The 22,109-nt window shown below is 50.8% G+C and overlaps 1 protein-coding gene across 6 annotated transcripts in view; it reads right to left on the bottom strand.

Annotated features, from left to right (window-relative positions):
• TACC2 (transforming, acidic coiled-coil containing protein 2) overlaps positions 1-22,109 on the bottom strand; it is a 278,122-nt gene that overhangs the window by 40,246 nt on the left and 215,767 nt on the right. For 5 of the 6 annotated variants that reach the window (XM_011930241.1, XM_011930240.1, XM_011930244.1 and 2 more), the window contains 2 exons: positions 15,082-15,218; positions 1,659-2,970 (listed from right to left, as the gene is read on the bottom strand). In XM_011930241.1, coding sequence (XP_011785631.1) covers positions 1,659-2,970; positions 15,082-15,218 — 1,449 coding nt within the window. Of the gene's footprint in view, positions 1-1,658; positions 2,971-3,398; positions 3,495-15,081; positions 15,219-22,109 lie in introns of all 6 variants that reach the window. The other variant, XM_011930245.1, reaches the window with a different exon arrangement.

Raw genomic sequence — 22,109 nt, forward strand, 5'->3', positions numbered from 1 at the left:
CAAAGAAAAAGAGAGACAGACAGAAGGAACTGACAAAAAAGATAAATCTGCAGACAACTGGTTATTAATGGCTTAGGATATGGCGGCCATCACTGTAAGGTCTACTTCTGAAGGTGGGCAATGCCCTGCTTTTTGGAAGGAGCTGCTGGGGAACACCTTCCTGCCTTCCTCTCTTGGTCCTAATGATGCCACAAAGCTGTGGTGCCCCAAGAGCTTTGTCAGACCCATGCACGATCTTCCAAGCCAAAGTCCCTTCTGCGCTAGAGGTGAGGCCACAAGCTGGGTAAACTTCCCCGACCCCTGTGAGCTCTGATGCTCAAACAAGAAAGTGACTGGGGACGCCTATGAGACACAGGACATGTCTTGGAGAAGGAGGAGGTGGTGGCTAAGGTTGGCTCTCATTCCACAGATGAGAGAGCATGGCCTTGCAGTCCAGCCATTGCAGACTTCTCCTCTTCCAGGCTTGAAATCAAGTTTCCAACGTGAATTCTAGGGAGTCTCTAGGAAGGACCTAGTTGGGGAACTGATCTAAAAAAAAGTCCCCATTTTGGCCAGGATGGCCTCCAGCCACCACTAGACAGTGGCAGGTTGATCCAAGGTAACCTGCTACAGAGACCTCCTCTCAGGAGGCCCTGGGTTCTTCTCAGATGTTCAACGTTAGGGGGAGCCCAGAATGGAGGTAAACATGTCGTTCTGTCTCTTTCGTGCCAGACAGACCCAGAGGGGCCAGCGCTGTGGTCTGTTCTGCTGCCCCTGGGAGACTGATCTCCTCAGCTTTGTCAAATTATTGACAATACTGCCCATAAGAGTAAGGAAATCGCCAAGGTATTAACCACAGAGGCCAAAGAATAAAGGACCAGCAGCCATCTATGTTAGAGCCGGGTCTTGGGATGGATTCTGGAGGCATGGGTGTTTGGTTTTTAAGCACAATATACTTGGCCTTGTCAAATGTCTGTGTCTTGCCAAGTCCACAGAGCCAAGGACTAATGGCTTCCTGGGGATTGCGGGGATTTGTTCCCTGCTTTCAGGCTCCATTTATCTCTTCAGAACTTGCAGGGACTTTGTCTACAAAAGATGACTGGAGTGGAGGAAGGAGACAAAGAGGGGTGTTTCTTACAGGCTGGTTGGGGTGCAGCAGGGAGGGGCCCAGGCCACATCTCTCATTCCTGGGCCTCCTGGAATCTACTATGTTTGCCTCCTGGGCTAATGTCTCATTAATAGGCAGAAATAAGTACTATAAATTTTAATATTTTGAAGGGTGTATCTCCTAGCTTCTCCAAAAAGCCATTGGTCACCAATAGGGAGATCAACCAGATTTCTAAGGGACCCTTCCCTTACACGGGATCTCCCAGACTGCTCTGGAGCTGAACATCAGGTCTTTGGCTACAAGTAAAGCTCTAGACCATTGATTTATTAAAGCAAAAGATCAAGGACACAAAGGGGTATGTGGATGGGAAAATGCCACCCACCACTGTGACCGCAGAGAGAAAGGAAAACACGTATATTGTCTGCCTGGTGCAACGGCCATAAGCGTGGCATTATCACAGCACCCAGGGGCAAGGTTAGGGCAGTCGAAGGTTATCCAGGCACATGACCAACGGTCACAGTCAATCTGCACCCCCGCCTCCGATCCTTACCACCTCCACCCCTGAACTTACGTCTTTAGGGGCGTCTTCTTCTTCTTGGCGGGCTTGTTTAGCCCATCCCCGTCCACTCCATTGGCTTCGATAGCACTGGCTGGGATCTCAAAGGAGGCTGGGGATTTAGAAGGTGAGCTGGGGGTCTTAGAGGATGTCTTAAAGGGGTCAACGGACTCGTCACAGGTGTCTGGGTCAAAGCTGTATGATTGTTGGGGCAGTTTGGGAGACTCCTGCATTTTTGAGGTGGAAGAAAAGGGGTTAAAATTGGGGTCATCCCACTTGTCAATATCAAAGGTGTAAGTACCTTTAGCAATGGGGATGTCATTGGGTTCAGCAGGGGATCTGGGAGGTGAGGCAGGAGTGTTGTCAAGTTTCTCAGGTGTCTTTTTCATCTTTGGCCTCCTCAGGGGCATTTTGGCAACTGGCTTTTTGCCTATCTTTTTGGTAGGAGGGGGGTTTTCCTGCTGGTTGTCCCAACTACACTTGTCCTCGGAATAGTCAAACTCCAGCCTTACGGAGAGCCCTTTGGCTGAAGAGTCCTCTTGCCCCCCGCTATCTGATGGGGTCACCTCCCCTGCCTCCGGGGCCGTGGTAAGAGGCAGCGTTTTCCTCCCGACAGGGGGTGAGTTCTGCACTCTGCCACCTCCAGAAGCTGGGGGGATGGCCCCTTCTGCACCCTCTGAGTCCAGAGGGCAGGCAGCTTTGGGCCCTGCAGCAGGCTCAAGGGGCGTCTCCTCCAATAAGGCTGGGCCAGGACCTTCCGTCTTGGCAGATTCTGTTTTCGTCTCAGATGCTAGATTCTCCCCACTGGGGACGAGGCTCTCTTCATCTGGCTCCTGTTGCGTCTCCTTCACTGGGGGGGTCTCTGTGGGTTTCTTGGTGGTCTGTTTCTTTTTTAAGGAAGGCGGCCTTGGTTTTTTAGTTCGCTTAAGGGTACTGGAAGCACTGCTGGAACCCGTGCTATATGCATCTGGGGCGAGGGCCACGGCCTCAGGATTACCTGAGGAAGAAGCACCATCAAAGTCACTGGCTTGCAGGCTGAGCGACCGGGACAGCGTTGACTTAGAGATGGGGACGGAATCCGTGGACTTCCTCCGTGTGTTCACTTTGCCCTCCTGATTCTTACCGTCTGAGGCACGAGGTTCCAAGGTCTGAAAGGTATCCACAAGCTCAATGTTGTCAAAATCCAAGTTGTAAGTCCCGCTGCTGGCTATCGGCTTGTCTTCATCGAAGACGGCAGAGAAGGAGTGTGACGGGGGACGGAAGGGACTTCCTTCCACCGAGTCGCTCCGTGGGCCATCAGGGACAGGGACTGTCTCAGAACCACATCCTGAGGAAACAGAGACAAATCCATCAATTACAGACACAGGATGCATTGGGGCGCCTCTCCTCTTGTGCCAAAACATCACCTTCCAGCGTAGGGGTTGACAAACCACGGCCCCAGGCCACCCCTGACCATCACTGGGTGTACTACTTGAGTACAGATCCTGGCCCACGCATAATTAGCTCGAGACCCAGGCCAGGCTTGCCCAGAGTTCCCTCATCTGTACAATGCGGGTGATGAGGACCGATTAAAGAACAGCTCAGACTATTCATTCAAAAACATTCACCAAGTGCCTCATCAGGACCAGGCATGGTTCTAGGTACTAGAGATTCAACAAGGAACAGAAATAAACAAAATCTTTCCCTTCCTGGAAGTCACATTCTTCAGGGGAAGATAGTGAATAAATCACCAGGGCCAGCCGTGGTGTCTCATGCCTGTAATCGCAGCACTTTGGGAGGCCGAGGCAGGCAGATCACTTGAGGTCAGGAGTTAGAGACCAGCCTGGTGAGCATGGTGAAACCCAGTCTCTACTAAAAAAAACACACAAAAATTAGCCAGGCGTGGTGGTATGCGCCTGTAATCCCAGCTATCCCAGAGGCAGAGGCAGGAGAATTGCTTGAGCCTGGGAGCTGGAGGTTGCAGAGAGCCGAGATTGCGCCACTGCACTCTAGCCAAACAGACTAAGACTCTGTCTCAAAAACAAACAATGTACAGAATTTCAGAGGGTGACACATGCTAAGGAGAAAAATAAAGCCAGGATAGGAGTTTCACTTTTAAAATAAGGTAGTCAGGCAAGATCTTCTGAGGAGACATCTAAGCAAAGACCAGAATCAAGGTAAGTACATGAACCAGGAGGACTCCTGGGGAGGAAGCATCCTGGGCAGAAAAGGAATAGCACGAGTAAAGGCTCTGTGGCAGGAGCACCTGGTGTGTTACAGAAATAGCAAGGAGGCCAGTGTGGCTAAAGCAAGGGTCAGGAATGGGACAGCAAGACAGAGAAACCCTGCAGGAAGGCATACGGAGCCTTCCATAAATATTAATACCAGCCACAGCCACCAACAAGCCTGTTCTTGACTCTTCAGAGCCACTGTGAAGAACAGGGGAGCCTGTACATGGAGGCCCCCGGCACCTGTAGTGGCACTTGCTGTCTGCCACCTGCCACTCCAGCCATCGGGTGTAACCTCTCCTTCAGTCCTGCCTGCCTATCCTTGGCCCTGCTCTTGCCTATTCTCACTGCTCTCCCAGCTGCCTCCTCTCAGCTTTTCTACTCATCAGCCACTACCAGCCAAGGAGGTCGCTCCTATTTCCCAAACACGCTGCAGATGCTGCAAACGTTGGCCAAATGATGCTCTAAGGTCCCACCACCCTACTGCCCATGGGGATCTGGCCGGTCCCAGCTTTGGCTCGGCTGCTCTGGGTTCTGCTGGCACCCAGCGGCATCGTTCATGCATTTCTGAGTTCACAGCTGCTCCAGGCAGTCATGGATGCCAGAAAACGATTTGCCAGAAAACTAAAAGTGTGTCATTGGACAAGGGGGCAAACATGATAAAGCGGTCTGCAGGCCTAAGCACTAGGAGGATGCAGAATGAGGAATAAATGGAGCTGGCACAGGTAAGACCTGGGTGTGCGCCTCATGACAGGTGTTATGTGCCCCCAGTCCCCTTCCACCACTGGCATGGTTGCCAGACAAAGGACAGGATGCTCAGCTGGATTTGGATTTCAGATAAATCAACATTTTTAAAATGTAAGTATGTCCCATGTCTCAATGATTCTTTGTTTATCCAAGATTTAGATTTAATGGGCACCCTGTATTTTCATTTGCTAAATCTGGGAGCCTTCTCTCTCACCCCAACAAACAAGGTTTGGGAAATGCACAATTAACCCCTGAACTGGTCTCTTCCTGTCGATTTTCTCAGAGCAATTCATGCTCCCGACTGCAAATCTCTGGGCAGTGAGTGTTTTGCACAGTGCTTACCAAGCTTTGCTCATAAGCAACCTTTCTCCTGGAGTACCTGGCAGAGAACTCAGCTCACAACACAAGAAAACCCCAAGCTTCTTGAGTTTGGGAACCAGCCCTAGCTCTGTTTCCCGCTTGACTGGTCACACTTTCTCTTACAGGATCAAGAAACGCTTGGATTGAAATCATCATTTGGAAGCACGTCTATGAGCTAGTCCTGGTTTCAAGCCTCTCACTCCCGTCTTCTCCACCCAGGGCCTACCTGGAGCAGATGCCCTAAATACGGAGCTCTTTCTACCAAATGGTTTCTCCAAACACTCCTGCTTCCTTCTCATTTCAAAAGGTGTTGCCTCCCTTCTTTCTAAAATCAACTCACTGTTTCCTCTAGGCCTTAGCACTCTCAAGTACCACATCCTCCCACCAGCAGTGACCTCCTCTTCCTGCTCCGTAATTGCCCCTGGATACACGGAGGGCACAGAGGACCAGGGGATGCTGAGGAGGACCAGGTGCTTTCAAATGGGACTTGGCAGGAAGAAGGAGGAGCCTCAGCCTATCTCGTCATTTCTAAAGCAAGGCCCACAAAAACTAACCTCCGTCTCAGGCTGTTACACGTGCCTCTGCAGCCTGCAGAAGGAAGCCTTCGGAGGCCCTTCAAATGTCAGCAGTTATCACGCAACAATGAGCGGATCTTCAGCTTAACCATCTGCTCATTGCTTCCTCCAGAAGAAAGAGCTCCCTGCCTGCTTAGCAAGGCTTTCCTCTTTAGAACTGACATGCTCTCGTTAGCTCATCATGAACCAGGAAATCTAATCTTGCTGTAGGATTTCTTATTCTTGGCATTATGGACGTTTAGGGGCAGTCAGATTTTTATCCTGGGGGCTGTCCTGTGCCCTGCAGGATGCTTAGCAGCATCCCTGGCCCCCACACACTGGATGCCAGTAGGCCCCACCCCCTACCCCAGTTGTGACAACCAACACTGTCTCCAGACATTGCCATGTACCCTTGGCGGGGGCAAAATCCTCCCTGGTTGGGAACGGCTGTCTTATTGTGCTGAGCACCAGAGCAGGCTGCTCCACGGGTCCCTCACAGGGCTGGAATGGCCCCTGTGGTCCAAATGGGTTCCAAGTCCTCCCTGCTCACCTACTGGATTTTCTTTTCTTTCTTTTTTTTTTTTTTGAAACAGTCTCACTCCATCACCCAGGCTAGAGTGCAGTGGTGCAATCTCAGCTCACTGCAGCCTCCACCTCCCAGGTTCAAGTGATTCTCCTGCCTCAGCCTGCTGAGTACTGGAATTACAGGTATGTGCCATCATGCCTGGCTAATTTTTCTATTTTTAGTAGAGATGGGTTTCACTATATTGGCCAGGTTGATCTCCAACTCCTGACCTCAAGTGATCCGCCTGCCTTAGCCTACCAAAGTGCTGAGATTACAGGCTCACGAGAGCCACCGCACCCAGCCTCCCTGCTGGATTTCTAAACATCCACATGGCATATCTGCGTGAAGACAGATGCAGATGCAATCAACTGTGTGATTCATTTGTTCATTCCACAAATAACCTGGGGTGCCTTCTATATGTCAGCCACTGTGGGGTATGCTGTGGTCATAGAGGTAAGGAAGGACAGGACCCCAGATGAATACACACACAACACTTCCTCCATCTCCTGTCTCCACTGGCACGGATCTGGGCAATGCCTTAGAGAACAGTGCCTTGCACACAGGCTCCAGGTTTCTGGCTCACTCTGATAACAAAGTCAGCACCCGTGGTTCATCAGATGAAAAGGGTCACTAGGGTTTCCCAGTTACATGAGCCTGCTGGGCTGCCATCACCAAGGACTGCAGACTGGGCGGCTTAATCTACAGAAATGTATTTCTCACGGTGCTGGAGGCTGGAAGTCCAAGGCCAAGGCGCCAGTGGGTTTTTCTCTCCTGAGGCCTCTCTCCTTGGTTTGCAGATGGCCTTGCCTCTGTGCGCACTCCTGGTCTCTTTCTCTTCGTATAGGAACACTGGTCCCCATGGGATTAGGGCCCCACCCGTATGAACCCATTCAACCTTAACTGTCTCCTCAAACGTCCTCCCTACAAATAATCACCCTGGGGGTTGGGGCTTCAGCATACAAATGTTGGAGGCCACAATTCAGACATAGCACCAGTGCTGGGCAAAAAAAATGCCCAGGTTGAGGGAAAACAAATGTGTTAGAAATGACAGGAGGCTCCCAGGAAAAGGAGAACGCCAGGACAGGGCAGCCGACATCACCCAGCTGATGTCACCCTACCTTCTCCAAAGGCCACACTCTTAGCCTTGCTGGACTATTTCTCACAGAAGCACTTGCTGTCAGCCCCCACACTGGCGCTTTTCCATCCTTCCCTCCTTCCCCCATCCCGCCGTGAGTTCACTCTGGGCAGGGATCCCTGGCACCCATGAGGGCCAGAGGTGTGCCCAGGCACTCACAGACTCTTCTCTTAAGCTGACACATCACGGGTAGATGGTCTCCTACACAGGGAGCATGGCTTTCTATCTTCTAAGTACATGAATAGTAATCCTCAATTAGTAATATTTATTCTGGGAAAAGGTCTTCATTTTAAGTAGGCTAACGAGATATAGATAAAGCCGTACTTGGTCTTTGTGTGGCAGTTTGCTGGTTGCTGTGGGCAGCTCAGAGCAAGTCCATAACGAATTTAGTATTTCCCAAATTTGTCTAGCCTAAGATACACCTGAGACACTCATTAAAACCCCAGGCTCCGCCTCCATCTGCCTCCTTCCTCTGCAGAGCAGCGGTTCCTTCCACGGGGCTGGGGTGGGGCTCGGGGCCCATCGTAACAGGTGCCACAGCTGCGTCTCCTCATCGGGGAAGTCTGGAACTGGGCTGTCTCACCTCATCTGCTTCTATCTGGGTCTATCCTATTCTTAAACCTCTGGTGGGCAACGCTTTCGTATTTGGCCACAAAAATGAGTGGGCTTTGAGGATAAGCTTGGATGGGCCTTTGAGCTCCAATTTCCTGTGGGGGTTTTACCTCAGAGGCATGAGGCATCAGGGCTTCAGAAGTGCCAGGCAGAGGCTGTCCTCTGGTGCCCACCCTCCTCTGATGTGGTCCAAAACAGACAGCTCAAGAAACTAAACCCAAAACTGACCAGAAAGAGAGCAGGAGGCCCGTGCCGTGGCTGCCTTCTGTCCTCAGACCAGCAGGTGTTCAGGATCTCACAGAGACCCCAGGAAGCCCCACCGGGTGGGTCTGTGCTCCTCTGCTTCCTGAGGTCAAACTTCTGTTCAATTCCCAGAAACCAAGAGGGAAAAGTGCCGTCAAGGCATTGTGGGGAGAGACAGTTACCGACCATGTTAACTCACTTAGTGATGAAGAAATTAAATTCTCTTTACATAAACCAAACTGTTCCCAGCAGAGTCCGCCTTGTGAGCATCTAAGCGACAGAGCCATGGTTAGGATGGGGAGAACCTAAGGGGAGGCTCTGCTCGGTGGGGTAAGAAGAAGACACGCAGGAGCACGGCTGGAGTGACAGCCCCACTGTGCTGTGGGGGCAGTTCCGACAGCTGGGACTTCAGCAACCCTGGCTGGTCCTGGCTCCACCTAGAGCACACCACGTGTCACTTTTTCTTTTTTTTTTCTTTTTTTTTTAAGAGCCAGGGTCTCACTCTGTCACCCAGGCTGTAGTGCAGTGGCATTATCATAGGTCACTGCAACCTCGAACTCCCAGGCTCAAGTGATCCTCTTGCCTCACCCTCCTAAGTAGCCAGCCAAACTCATGATACCACACCTGGCTAGTTTTTAAATTTTTTGTAGAGATGCAGTCTTGCTATGCTGCCCAGGCTGGTCTCAAACTCCTGGGCTCCAGTGATCCTCCCAACTCAGCCTTCCAAAGTGCTGAGATTACAGGCACAAGCCACCGCGCCCAGCCCACATGTACCTGTCTGTCCTGCTTTGCTGATTGTCACTTCTCTCGTGTCAGCCACAGATGAGCAGCTTTCCTTGCCATGTCCCCACCTGTTGTCCTGCTGGGGCTCTTCCCTGGTGGGCTGTCTACCAAGGGGCCACAGTCCCCCAGGCAGGGCCCCAGCATCAGCACAAAGGCTCTGCCAGTTTACTGACTTAACTGCTCGTTTGAAGGCGGAGAGAGAGGGCAATGGGGGAAATAACACCAGCTGTGACCCAGGGCCACTCCTCATCCTTTACAAGCAGGCATGAAATGGGACACTCTGGAAAAGTGCTTTCTTTAAAAGCTGAAGTAGACAGCATGCAGACAGACCACTAACATACTGTCAGATTCAAAAGAGGTCAGTTTCAAAGAGTCCAGAGTCAGATAAAAAGCAGCTGAAACCTTGGCTTTGCCACTAATCAGCTTGGTGACCTTGGCCAAAGTTCCTTAACCTTGCTGTGCCTTCATGTCACTGTCTCTAGTACCACCCCCCACAATGTTACTATTTTTCTATTATCATCAAATGTCATCTGTAACAGAACACCTGTGGGGCTTGGTTATACCCCTGTCTTCCTGGAAGGATAATGGGCTGAGCAACCAGCCTGGGGTCTGTGGGAGCCCCGAGCATCCCAGGGTCCATCCACGGCCCACTGTGCCTGTGCGGATGTGGAGTGCAGTCAAGCCCCTCCAGTGAGGTCATTACGGGAAGTGAATGTGCATCCAGAGGGTTGGGGCCCTGCCAGGTTGTTGGTGTCTCCATCCAAGGTGCACAGGACACATGAGGTCGCCGTCCTCCCTATGTGAACACAGTCACGGTGGGCAGGTGAGGTGGCCATCCTTTCAGTGTAGATGTGGCCACCCTGGGGAGATGAGGTCACCGTCCTCTCAGTGTCGATGTGGCCACTGTGGGCAGGTGACGTCGCCGTCCTCTCACTGCAGATGTGACCACTGTGGGCAGGTGAGGTCACCGTCCTCTCACTGCAGATGTGACCACTGTGGGCAGGTGAGGTGGCCGTCCTCTCACTGTAGATGTGGCCACTGTGGGCAGGTGAGGTCACTGTCCTCTCATGTTTCCTCACCTGGCTCTATGCAGGCCCCAAATTCTCCATCGTCCTTCCAGCCTGGGATGAGCAGGGCTTGGATCTGGTGGTTATGAACCCATATACCCCTGGCTCAATGGCCAGGGCCTCCAGGTGCAGTGCCAGCCTCTGCCTGGACTGCATCAAAATCTCCAGTGGTCTCACCTGTTCCCTAGTCCTGGGCACATGAAACACTCACATGGTGAAGAGGGAGCAGCCGGCTCAAGAAGGCCTGAGTGCCTGTGGTAGCCAGATCCAGGCCTGAAAAGGCTCGGCCCTCAGCTCGCTGTGGCTCTGGTCCAAATGTGTATGTCCCCAAAATTCCTATGTTGAAATCCTCACATAAGGTGATGGTATCAGGAGGTGGGGCCTTTGGGAGGTGATGAGCTCATGGGGGCAGTATCCTCAAGAGTGGGATTAGTGCCCTTACAAAAGAGGACTGAGGAAGACTGTATGTCCTTCCACCATGTCAGGACACAGGGAGGAGGTACTCTCTGTGAACAGAAAGCAGGTCCTCACTAGACACCAAATCTGCCAGTGCCCTGAGTTTGGACTTCCCAGCCTCCAGAATTGCGAGCAATACATTTCTGTTGCTAACAGGTACCCGGTCTATGGTTACATTGTGATAGCTGCATGATCGGACCTAAGACAGTGTGTTGTCCTTAGCTGTCACAGGGAATTCTTGTGTGGGTGAAGAGGGAGAGTCTGTAAGCACCTGGCCCAGGGCATAGCAGGTGCCAGGAAAAGGCAACCATAGCCCCCTGCTCTTCACACCCCATAGTGACATCCACCCCTGTGCCCCTGCCCCAGGCTGGGAAGGGCCTCAGCTGGGTTCTGGGATGCCCTATCCCATGCCAGGAAATCTCCCGTGGCTGCAGGGAGCACCCACATGTGGCCTCCTTGGAGATGAAAGCAGGTGACAGTGTGTACAAAAACCAGTGGCGGGTCCAAAGAAAATGGAAGCCACTGTGTGCTCTGAAGCCAGGCTGGGCCCTGAGTCAATGTGAGGACAGCTGTCCACAAACAGCCACCTGGAGCACAATCAGTGCCTGGCCAGGACACTGGCACTTGGATCGGGTGGCTGTGAACCTGTATACTCCTGGCTCAACGGCTCGGGCCCCCAGGTGCAGCGCCACAATCAGTGCCTGGTGGGACCATGTCCCCAGAGACAGAGGAACGGTGTAGGCATGCAGGGCACCGGGAGGCCCCCGTTACCTCCAAGGCCCCAACATGGGCCTTTCCCTGGGCTTGGCAATCTCCTAGCAAGAATGAGTAAAGAAGCTGCATTCCCCAATGCTGAACAATGTCCCTGATGGGCAGGTGGGCAACTGTCAGAATGGATCCGCCTCAACTCTCCTGCCATGTCGCCCCCACTGATCACCCACTGACTCGCAATCCTTTGCCCCATCCTCTGCCTCGGGGGCATGTCCCAGGCTGCAGCACTCAGGACAGGCTGGTAGGACTGCCCCAGCACACGTCTGAGCAACAGCAGGTCCAGAGACAGCTTTAACTCAGCACCTACTAAGGGCCTGCCCCAGGCGAGGCGCACAAAGGCACCAGCTCACTGCACCTGCGCAGACAGTACTCTGGCTCCAAATGGAAGGGAACCGGGCTTGAAGGTGGGCAGGCCTGGGTTCTGACACCAGAGCCCCTTATCTGCTGTGAGATGGCGCATGAGGTTCGTAACCTCCACGTGTCACTGGGGAATCAGGGGAAGACATCCACTATACAGGCATGCTGTGTGCATACGGCTGATCCTCCCTCACCTGAGTGGGAGATGAAACACTCAGAGGGCCTAGCACAGCCCTGACAAGGCAAATGCTTGAATGGGAGCTATTATTTAATTATATGACATGTAATTATGTCCCTCAGCGGCCGATTTTGAGTTCTAATAACACAGTCACTGTACATCAGCCAACCATTCCATTCACAGGACCTCGGGAGGCCAGAGCTGGAAGGATCTGAAGGGGCCCACAGATCACCCTCTTCATTTTACAGATAAGGGAACTGCGCTCTGATAAGCTGAGTCCTGGCCCACCCCAGCTGGCAGCAGGTGCAATCCTTTGCCCCATCTTCTGCCTCAGGATTGTGGTCCAGGCTACAGCCCTCAGGACAGGCTGGCAGGACTGCTCCAGTCCACACATCTTCCATCCCAGGGAGCCCAGACACGCTGGCAGGACCCAATGTAGGGCAAGTGAGTGCTTTATAAAATGTAGGTTGCCAGGAGGAAAAACCGTCTTTATTCACAGCCAAAGGTCTCGTGTATTAATTCACGTGGTTCCCGCAGCACCTTTCCCAACATCCCGGGCACTGTGCACAGGAAAGTAAACAATAGATTTTCCCCTAGTGCCCTTCTTTCCTGTGGTTCACAGAACGAATCTTTCTTCTCCTACAGCCACCTACACTAGCAAGCACAGCTGCCTTCCCACGCCTTCCTAATGCCCCATGCTGGTCTACAGAATGGACGAGGGGACCCTGTGCCTGGGAGGCAGTTTTCTAACCAGGGCAGCAAATCAAATGGATCTTTGTATAGCCCAAGCTAGGGGGCCTTTCAGCAGACACAGTTCCAGCCGTAAGTCTCCTGAGTGTACAATCCTTACACAGCCAGCCTCGCGGCCGTTTTCAAAGGAGGAGAAACATAAAGTCCCCGTTCCAACACTCCAACTGGTGTAATCCAAGGTTCTGAGGGGCTGTGACTCTGCGGCAATTAGCGTTTCCATCCCCTTCCCTGGTAGAGGTTATCTCTTAATCCTCAATAATGCTCATTCTTTTAGTAACTGCCATCTAAGAAAGAGGTCGGTGTTGTGCGTGTTCGTTTTTAAGAATGGAGATTGTTCTTTGCTTTGCTGAAAGGAAGTTAGGCAGAAGGAAGAAGGACAGGACCAAAGAAGAGAACAGAGTGGAGTCCTATTCTCCCAGAGCTGGCAGGACATCAGACTGGGAATCCCAAAAGACGCACCTGTGGCCAGAAATAGCCTCTCCGCACACTCCTTGGTGCTGGGGATGAAACACGCCCTGTAACATGCTATCATTTTCTTCTAAACTGTTTGTTTATTTATTATTTTTGAGACAGAGTCTGGCTCTGTCACCCAGGCTGGAGTGTAGTGGTGTGGTCTCAGCTCACTGCAACGTCCCCCAGGTTCAAGCCATTCTCCTGTCTCAGCCTCCTGAGTAGTTGGGACTACAGGCGTGCGGCACCACGCCTGCCTAATTTTTGTATCTTTAGTAGAGACGGGGTTTCTACTATGTTGGCCAGGCTGGTCTTGAACCCCTGACCTCAGGTGATCCACCCTCCTTGGCCTCCCAGAGTGCTGGCATTACAGGCGTGAGCCACCATGCCCGGCCGAGAATATTTTATTCTTTTTTTTTTTTTTCTTTTTTTTTTGATGGAGTCTCGCTCTGTCGCCCAGGCTGGAGTGCAGTGGTGCAATCTCGGCTCACTGCAAGCTCTGCCTCACAGATTCACGCCATTCTCCTGCCTCAGCCTCCTGAGTAGCTGGGACTACAGGCGCCCGCCACCACGCCTGGCTAATTTTTTGTATTTTAAACGGAGACGGGGTTTCACCATGTTAGCCAGGATGGTCTCGATCTCCTGACCTCGTGATCTGCCCGCCTCGGCCAGAATAGTTTATTCTTCATCACATATTTGACCTAGAGATTACAATGTGTTTGTCATCCAGCCACTTTCCATTAACACTTATGGGTAGGTTTTTAAAAATATTATGGGAAATAACAGTTTTATATGCTTTATCACACAAAATAAAGGAAGAGATGCAAATGACTCTCTGAGAACTACAGACAGCCCTCCTGGCTCTTCTCTACTTTCAAATCAAAGAAATACCAGTCACTGTCCTCCCAGAGCCTGGCGTCTACACTGACTCAGCAAAATCCAGACACTGCTGCGGACTGATGAGCTGTCAAAGATGGGGGACATGGGAGCAGTATTCGGCAGACTCCAGTAAAGGCATCAGCTCTCATTAAAACTGCCCTGCCCCCTTGTCCCAGCACCGGAGCTTGCTGGTTTAGGAACAAAGCCCCAGGACTGTACATCCTTTCCAAAACAATGGGCGGCTTGAACCCACGGCGGATAAAAAGAATTCCACCCATTTCTTTCTAAAGCCAACATCAAGGTCAAAAAATGTTATTTTATTGTACAGTTTACCTGGCTCCCGGCCAGGGCAAGAGCATACTGGAGGCACCCAGCCCCATTCTTGGCTCCTTCTCAGGTACAGTTTGCCCTCGGGAGGAAGAGCTAGAGAAGGGGACAAGGGGGCCCCTGGCAGTGGCCACTCTCAGGTATCCAGCGTGTGGCCTAGAAGGGGTAGAAGGGGTTTGGCCCTGCAGACTCCTAATCACACGGGAGGGCTGTGGGCCTCCAGAGGCCCAAGGAAGGCCAGAATGGGGTCCTCTAAGGTGTAGGGCCCAGAGCTGTCCAGGTCTAAGGACTCCCCGGCCCCCTGGCCAGCCTGTGGGGCCATTTCTGGCAGGCCCCATCTCTTCCAGGCTCCTGTGAATCTTCCATGTGAGAGGTGGTTCTCTGTGCTGGTGTAACTGGGAGGTGCAGAATACACCACAGGGGTGGGGTGGGGACGAGATCTATTCCATCTGTCCACTAACCACCTGTCTAAAAGGAAGATAAAGGTGTTTCCACTCACACTAAGGGAGAAAGATGTGGGAAAGTGATAAGAAAATCAGATGACAACGAGATTCATGAGGAATAAAGAAACCACCATGATGTGCTGTGAATGTCTACCTCTATCCTCGCCCACTGGCTACCTTCCTTCCCCAAGCCTAGCGCTGGAAACACACATGTAGACTCGCAGGCCTGTCCAGAACTCACGTTCTCACAAGAGCAAGGGGCGAAGTGCTAGAATCCAAGACTGTGCTGTGAACTTTCAAGACCCACGGCCCTCCTCCAAACCCGATCTCCCCAGAGACCTCCCCTAAAATTCGGCAAAACAAATGGAGAATAATCCAATGTATCTGTTCACCCTTCATTTTCAAGAAAACTACAAAAGCCACATCAAGCACAACTCAAAGCCAAAAGGCCGACTCAGTGCTCGCCTCCAGCCTGACCCAGGGGGAAGTGCTGCAAATCTCCTGCAGGGCTCACAGCCACAGGGGTGTCTGGGGACCTCCCTGCCCTTGGTTACCTGGTTCTTCGGGGGGTGGCTGTGCGCTGACCTCGGGTTCTGGGATGACTTCAGGGGGTGGTGGGGGTGGAGCTGGCGGAGCTTTGACAGGGGTCGTTGACTCCGGGGTCTCAAATGCCTCTTCAGAATCGGAACTCCTGAGGACACAGGGAGAAGCACAGGTTAGAAAGGGGCCCAGAGCCAGTTCTGTTGAGCAAGTGTGGCCTTCGCACCCAGAGCCAGTGGGTTCCAGCTCGCTGCTCAATTAAGCTGTGCAGGCACAGATGAGAGGAAAGTCACTTTCTCAGTCGTGATTCCTAGGGGTGAATCTTATCACTGGCTCTGATTGCACACAAATGATGTATTCTTTGAACTCGGCTCTACTGGAAATACACGCTTCTCGCCTCAGTGGCAAATACACACACAGCGGACTCTGGATGAACTTCCGCACACATTCATTATTAGGTATTGATTCAAATAGAGAGAGAAGGGCATTCTGCATGTTCAATGCCATGGTGCCAACTCACCCACATGATCCCACTCCATCATCCTCTCCACTGTCCTGCTTTCGCAGCGCCTCTCATAACTTGTGAGTACAGACTAATTCTAGTGGTGTTTACTGTCTTTCTTTTCTACTGAGCTCAAAACACAGGAGGGCAGCCAGCCTTGTTTATCACAGTATCTCCAAGCCTCTCAGTGGAGGGCCGGGAATTAACACGTGTTGAGTGGGTGAATGGAGTGAATGAAGGAAGCCAGCGAGCTGGCCAGGCAGGGGGTGCATCAGACTAAGACACAAAGCACGGCCACCAACCCTGACACAGTGAAAATGGCCCTCGCTGGTCTGCAGGAAAGTCTGTTTCCAAGAAAGACTCTTCACCCAGAGAACTGGACCAAAAATCCATGTGGAGAAATTCTGTCCACTAACAAGGAGAGGTCACTGGCCACGCCTTGGCCTGGGCTGAAGAGGAACCAACAGGCCAGGTGTGGTGGCTCATGCCTCTAATTCCAGCGCTTTGGGAGACTCAGGTGGGAGGATTGCTTGATGTCAGGCATTTGAGACCAGCCTGGGCACCACAGTGAGGCCCTATTTCTATAAAAAATAAAAATAAAAAATTACCATGGCACACGCCTATGATCTCAGCTACTAGGGAGGATGAGATAGGAGGATCACTTGAGCCCAGAAGTTTGAAGCTGCAGTGAGCTGTGACTGTGCCAGTGCACCCCAGCCTAGGTGATAGAGCAAGACCCTGTCTCTTAAAAAAACAAAAAGAACACAAGGAAGAACCAACAGACAGCCCTCCCCATCATCCTGCTTCCACCGGTGACTCAATTTTATGCCAGAAAGAATAAGGCTTCCCCCAGTACTAAGCCAGCTCCACCTATGCTCAAGATGCCCACGGGCCCACAGTCCTGAGCCCAGCCTTGCCTCGGAGGACAGCTAGCCTGGCAGCAGTAGGAGCAGTTGGGCTGAGTCCCATTTTGGAAGGGTTAAAGAGACCAAAATATTGATTTATTCATTTGCAACGAGGGGGTTAATTATCAAGAGGGTGGACACTTAGGGTGGCTGAATGGCACAAATGATCCGAGTAAGCAAATCTGGTGAAGACATGAAATCAGGGTGACCTGGTAGCTGACTACGGACAGTGTGGGCACGAAGCTGCACCGTGTCACCAAGCCATGCAACCCAATGCTGAGAGATGCTCAGACTGCTGAGCTTCCACAAGGACCAAAGAACCAGGGAGCCCAGTAGAGGCCACCATCTTCTAAAGACCACCAGCCATCTGGCAGAGAGCACCAGGAACCAAACCAACCCCTCCACTATCCGTTGGGACCTGAAGAAAGAGCTATTTGGTGAGTTCACTTCAGAAAATATATATCAATGCTTTTACAACTAGTTTGTCAGTGACTTACTTCATCAGCACCAAAGATCCCCTTGCCCCCTCCACCCCCGCAAGGACCTTGGCTCCTCCAACCAGCCACAAAGCCTCCAGGGAACCAAAGAGTTTAAAAGAAACATCATAGCTGCTTTTGATGGGATCCAACGAGCCAAACCCAGTCTACTATTAAATTTCACGAGGAAAAAATTCATGCAAACACAACAGAAGATACTGACTTCTTACAAACACTCATTAATACCAAAGGGCTTAGCTTTTGTCTATGGGGAGAAAGTAAGATCCGCACTTGCACAACAACAGATCGAGGTACCTGAAGCATCTGTTTATCACTGTGGAAAACAAAAGGAGGTCACACAACTGAGCAGCAAAGAAGAATGAGAGTTCAGATCAGCCTGGCGGGCCCTGGGCACGGCCCTGGATACAGCCCTGGGAACCCAGCTTCCTCACCAGGCCCCCAGCACTGCACCATCAAGAGCAACACTGACAAGATACACAGAGATGACTTGCCTTTTTCCAGAGCCTCCCTGAAGCACCAGCAGACTGGAGTCCCCACTGCTGGTCACCGCTGTCCACATCCACCGGGCCCATTCCACTGGGGACCACATCTGCCAGGAGGCATAGGCCATTTCTGCTGAAGAACAGCCTCTGTCCCCTAAATTCCCACTCCCAATTCCCCTGCTTGTATCTCTTGGATCTAAATCTCTTTCAATGTCACCCAAAAAGTTAGCTGCACCACCAGTCACAGATGCTGTGAGCTTCTCCAGCGTCCAGAAGCCCCGGTGCTGTCCCACTCAAGCAGAGATTCGAGGAAAGCCTGAGTACTCGTCCATCCCCTGGCTTCTGCATTCCTGGGCACTGGCGACGTCAGGCTCTGAAGCACAAAGGGCCCTGCTCTTTCTGAACAGCACAAGCAAGCAACAGGGAGGGCCGGATGCCCCTCGGTTCTAGCCGCTGAATTCCAATGAGGTCTCCACTGCAGCAGCTGCCCAGCCTGCGCACCTGCTCAGAGGGACCGCCGTTCACTATCGCCCTGTGTGGAAGGCAGAGCATGGGGTGGGCCAGGGCACACCAAGCCCCTTTGTGGTCCCTTGCCTGTTTACTATGAACGATTTCTGCATCAAAACACCAGGGCCCACCATGGACCACGAGAATGGCATTCACTTCCGGTGCTGCCTGCCTGGTTTTCATATTTCTGAACCCTCTCTTGGGAACAGACAGCAAGTTAATTAGAGGAGGCGGATGGCAGCTTTTTTAATTAGCTCTTTTTTCCCTATCCAGTTTCCCAGGGGCTCAAATACATTTCTAAGAAGCAAGGATTTCGGCAGTCCACCCCCAACGAGTCTGTACATAAAAATAAAGCAGCACTTTGGAGGCCCAGTGTATGAGTGCAATTCCCACTGGCTGTTTGATATTGCTTTTCCTACTAGAAAAAAACCAAAGTACAAGAAATTATTCTGTTAAGGCTCCACACATTTTACAAATGAAAGAAAAGAAAATTAATTTGCTACAAAAATGTAGCAGAAAGAGAAATGCTGTCATTACAATCTGCTGAAATATCTCTATTATAGGAAATATCTAAATTATAGGAAAATGTATTTATCAGGACACGCATATGCTATGTCCACCACAGAAGTAAATATGCAAATGCAATAAAATATCTATATTTCTATAGTGTAAACCAACCTTGTCCAACCCACGGTCTATAGGCTGCATGCTGCCCAGGACAGCTTTGAATGCGGCCCGACATAAATTCGTAAATTTTCTTAAAACACTATGAGAGTTTGTTGTGATCTTTTTTTTACAGTTCATCAGGTATCATTAGTGTTAGCGTATTTTATGGGTGGCCCAAGACAATTCTTCTCCCAATGTGGCCGAGGGAAGCCAAAAGATTGGACACCCCTGGCTTATAACACTTTAATTCTTAGCTTGAAAAGCATGATAGGCCGGGAGCGGTGGCTCAAGCCTGTAATCCCAGCACTTTGGGAGGCCGAGGTGGGCGGATCACAAGGTCAGGAGATCGAGACCACGGTGAAACCCCGTCTCTACTAAAAATACAAAAAATAAGCCGGGCACGGTGGCGGGCGCCTGTAGTCCCAGCTACTCAGGAGGCCGAGCCAGGAGAATGGCGTGAACCCGGGAGGCGGAGCTTGCAGTGAGCCGAGATCGTGCCACTGCACTCCAGCCTGGGCGACAGAGCAAGACTCCGTCTCAAAAAAAAAAAAAAAAAAAAGCAAAGCATGATAATTACTACCATTTGTTGAACATACTGTTACGTGTCAGGCACAGGAATAGGCCCTTTGTACACACATCTAAAGTCTTCAAAACTGTCCTGCTTAGCCAGGTATGGTGGTGCACACTTGTAATCCCAGCTATGTGGGAGGCTGACTCGGGAGGATCGCTTCAGTCCAGGCGTTTGAGACGGCAGCAAGCTATGATCGCACAACTATACTCCAGCCTGAACGACAGAGTGAAACTCTGACTCTTAAAAAAAGAAAAGGTCCTGGCTGCCAGAGAGCAGGCCCATTTCACAGATGAGACAATTAGGCAATAGAGGTGTAAACTCCTTTGCCAGAGGCTGTATGGTTACTAAATGATGGAAGCTAAGTCTCAAATCCAGAACTGCCTGTCTCTAAAACCTGTGCCCTTTTTGCTACATCTGTGGCTTCCAAACATTTTTAGTGAGCTCAGTTTACAATATGCTTGTATTATAAGGTCTATCATGGAGAGCAATTAAGTTGTTTGGAGGAACTTGAAAATCTGACACTAAGGGCTGGAGACATGAGGTAGCCGGACGCCTGTTGATTTCTCCCCCCTGCACATCACTGGAAAGAGTCCTGAGATGCACCCTTGAGTCATTACAAACAGCCCCTGATTTTTAACGGCCTGTCCTGTGATCATGCAATAATTTTTAATAAGGCAGACAGGGCAGGAGTGTCAACCAGCTGTACCAACCGAATTAACCTATCAGTATAAGGCAATCAATGTGCTAATGGGATCCAATACCACACGGTGCAGTGTGTGCAACCAAGCAGGCAGGAGGGAAACACATAAATCCAAGTGTGGACAGATTGTGCTGGCCACGAAAACAGGATCCTGCCGAGCTCCTCGAGTATGCACTAGTTCAGCTGAAAAACGTGTTTCTCAAGTACTTTCTTGGTCTCTAGAGTCCCAGAGCAGGTGTAAAGCCTCTGTTCCACACAGTGCTGAATTAAGCACCTCCGCAGCTGACACACTGTGTCAAAGAAGGACAGGAAAATGGCCCCAAAGCAAGAGTCAGGTAGCTGGAAAATGCAGACCCTAAGAGCCTATTTCCCTGTGTTTGTGATTTGGTTTAAACATTTTCAGGTTTTTAGTTCTACGAACTATGACAACAAAATAGTTTAAGAAGAGCATCCACACACATACATAATATACACATACACACATATATAAGCATCTTGTAATAAAGAGGTACTATAGATGTAGTTCCCAATATATCATTAAATGGTTACATTTGCTCAAGTTTTACTGGAGATAATTCAAGGGATTGGAATAATAAATTGCAAAGGCCATAAAATCTTGGAAGCTGGAAGGAAATTTAGAGATCATATCCTATTCCAACACACTTAGCCCAGCTAAAGCCCAGACAGCTAAAGTGGCTTGCCCAAGGTGACTAGCCCATTCATGACAACCAGAGCTGGAAATTCCATAGAACTGGGCCTACCTTCATGGAGCACTGCCTTCAAACAAGAGCCTTGCTCTAAATACAACACCCATCCTGGAAATCTAAAGTTTATACAACATTTGAATATTACCTGATTATCAAGAAATAATTCCCTCTTGAGCATTGCCTAAGGGGAAGAGGATACTTCCATACTCGAATCCCGGTCAATTCCTTAGAATTCCAGTTTGCAGCTCCCAACATGAAAGTGATCCAGGAACTGGAGGGAGGGTCTTGGGACCACCCCTCAGAGTGAAAGGACACAGTGCAGGCCAAAGACAGGGGCTTCCTTCTTCTGAGCTCCCCTCCTCCTCCCACCTCTTTTTCCCTTGAAGACCAAGCCCAGGTAAAAGCAACAGCTCTGGACAAAAGCCCTGCTTGGGGAAAGCCAGCCAGCATTGTCCAGGCTGAAAGGGCAGCTGCCATCCCTGAAGAGAGAGGGAGACCTTCCAGAAACAAAACTGAGCCCTCAGCGACAGATCAGTCTCATTCATCTCTTCATCTCATGTAAGAGTCTGAGCAATCTGTGAGTAAGTGGATATTTTTGAAACTGCAGCATGTTAGATTCTATTCAACAAAATATTCCGCTGAATGAGACCTTCACATGGTCTTGCCAATAAAAGCCTTCCCCTCCCCAGTCTGTGCACACACACACACCTCTCCGGCATAAAATAATATGATCAGACCAGTCATTTTTTTAAGGGCTGACAAAATGGTCTTTTGCTTTAATTCTTCCATCCTGCACATACAAAAGGAACTGCTCTGTGATATCAATATTTAGGCAAATAAGAACATGATTTCAATACAACCAAATGCCGAGGCCCATCTTGGACGGTCAGGTGACTGAGAAGCAGCCAGCCAGGTGCTGCCTTCCATTAACAAACACCGAGCTGGCTCTGGCAAGCCAGGCTGCTAGAATTTTCCAGGCTGCCACCTATGGCTGCCTCAAGAAAAATCAAAGCAGATGACAACACATTTACCCCGAGATTCCCAGCAGGTCCTATTTTCAGAATCAAGTAGCTATCACTTTGTGGCTATGTTGTGATGTTACCAGGGTTCCCGGAGCACTGGCCATCGCCGTCCTGACCATCGCTAGGTTATAGCAACAGCATAACTAAGAGGAAAGAGCACCGCAGATTGAGGAGTCCCATTCCTGGGTTACGGCCAGGTGTTAGTTGAATACAGTGGCAAGAAATAGGAACCCAATTCTGAATTTAAACTAAAGCATGGTCAGGCACCATGGCTTATGTCTGTAATCCCAGCACGTTGGGAGGCCAAAGCAGGCAGATCACCTGTGGTCAGGAGTTCGAGACCAGCCTGGTCAACATGGTGAAACCCTGTCTCTATTAAAAAAAAAACAAAAACAAAAACAAAGATTAGCCAGGCATGGTGGCGCATGCCTGTAGTCCCAGCTACTTGGGAGGCTGAGGCAGGAGAATTGCTTGAACCCGGGA

The sequence above is a fragment of the Colobus angolensis genome, unplaced genomic scaffold (assembly GCF_000951035.1).
Source record: "Colobus angolensis palliatus isolate OR3802 unplaced genomic scaffold, Cang.pa_1.0 Scaffold85, whole genome shotgun sequence".
NCBI classification, from domain to species: Eukaryota; Metazoa; Chordata; class Mammalia; order Primates; family Cercopithecidae; genus Colobus; species Colobus angolensis.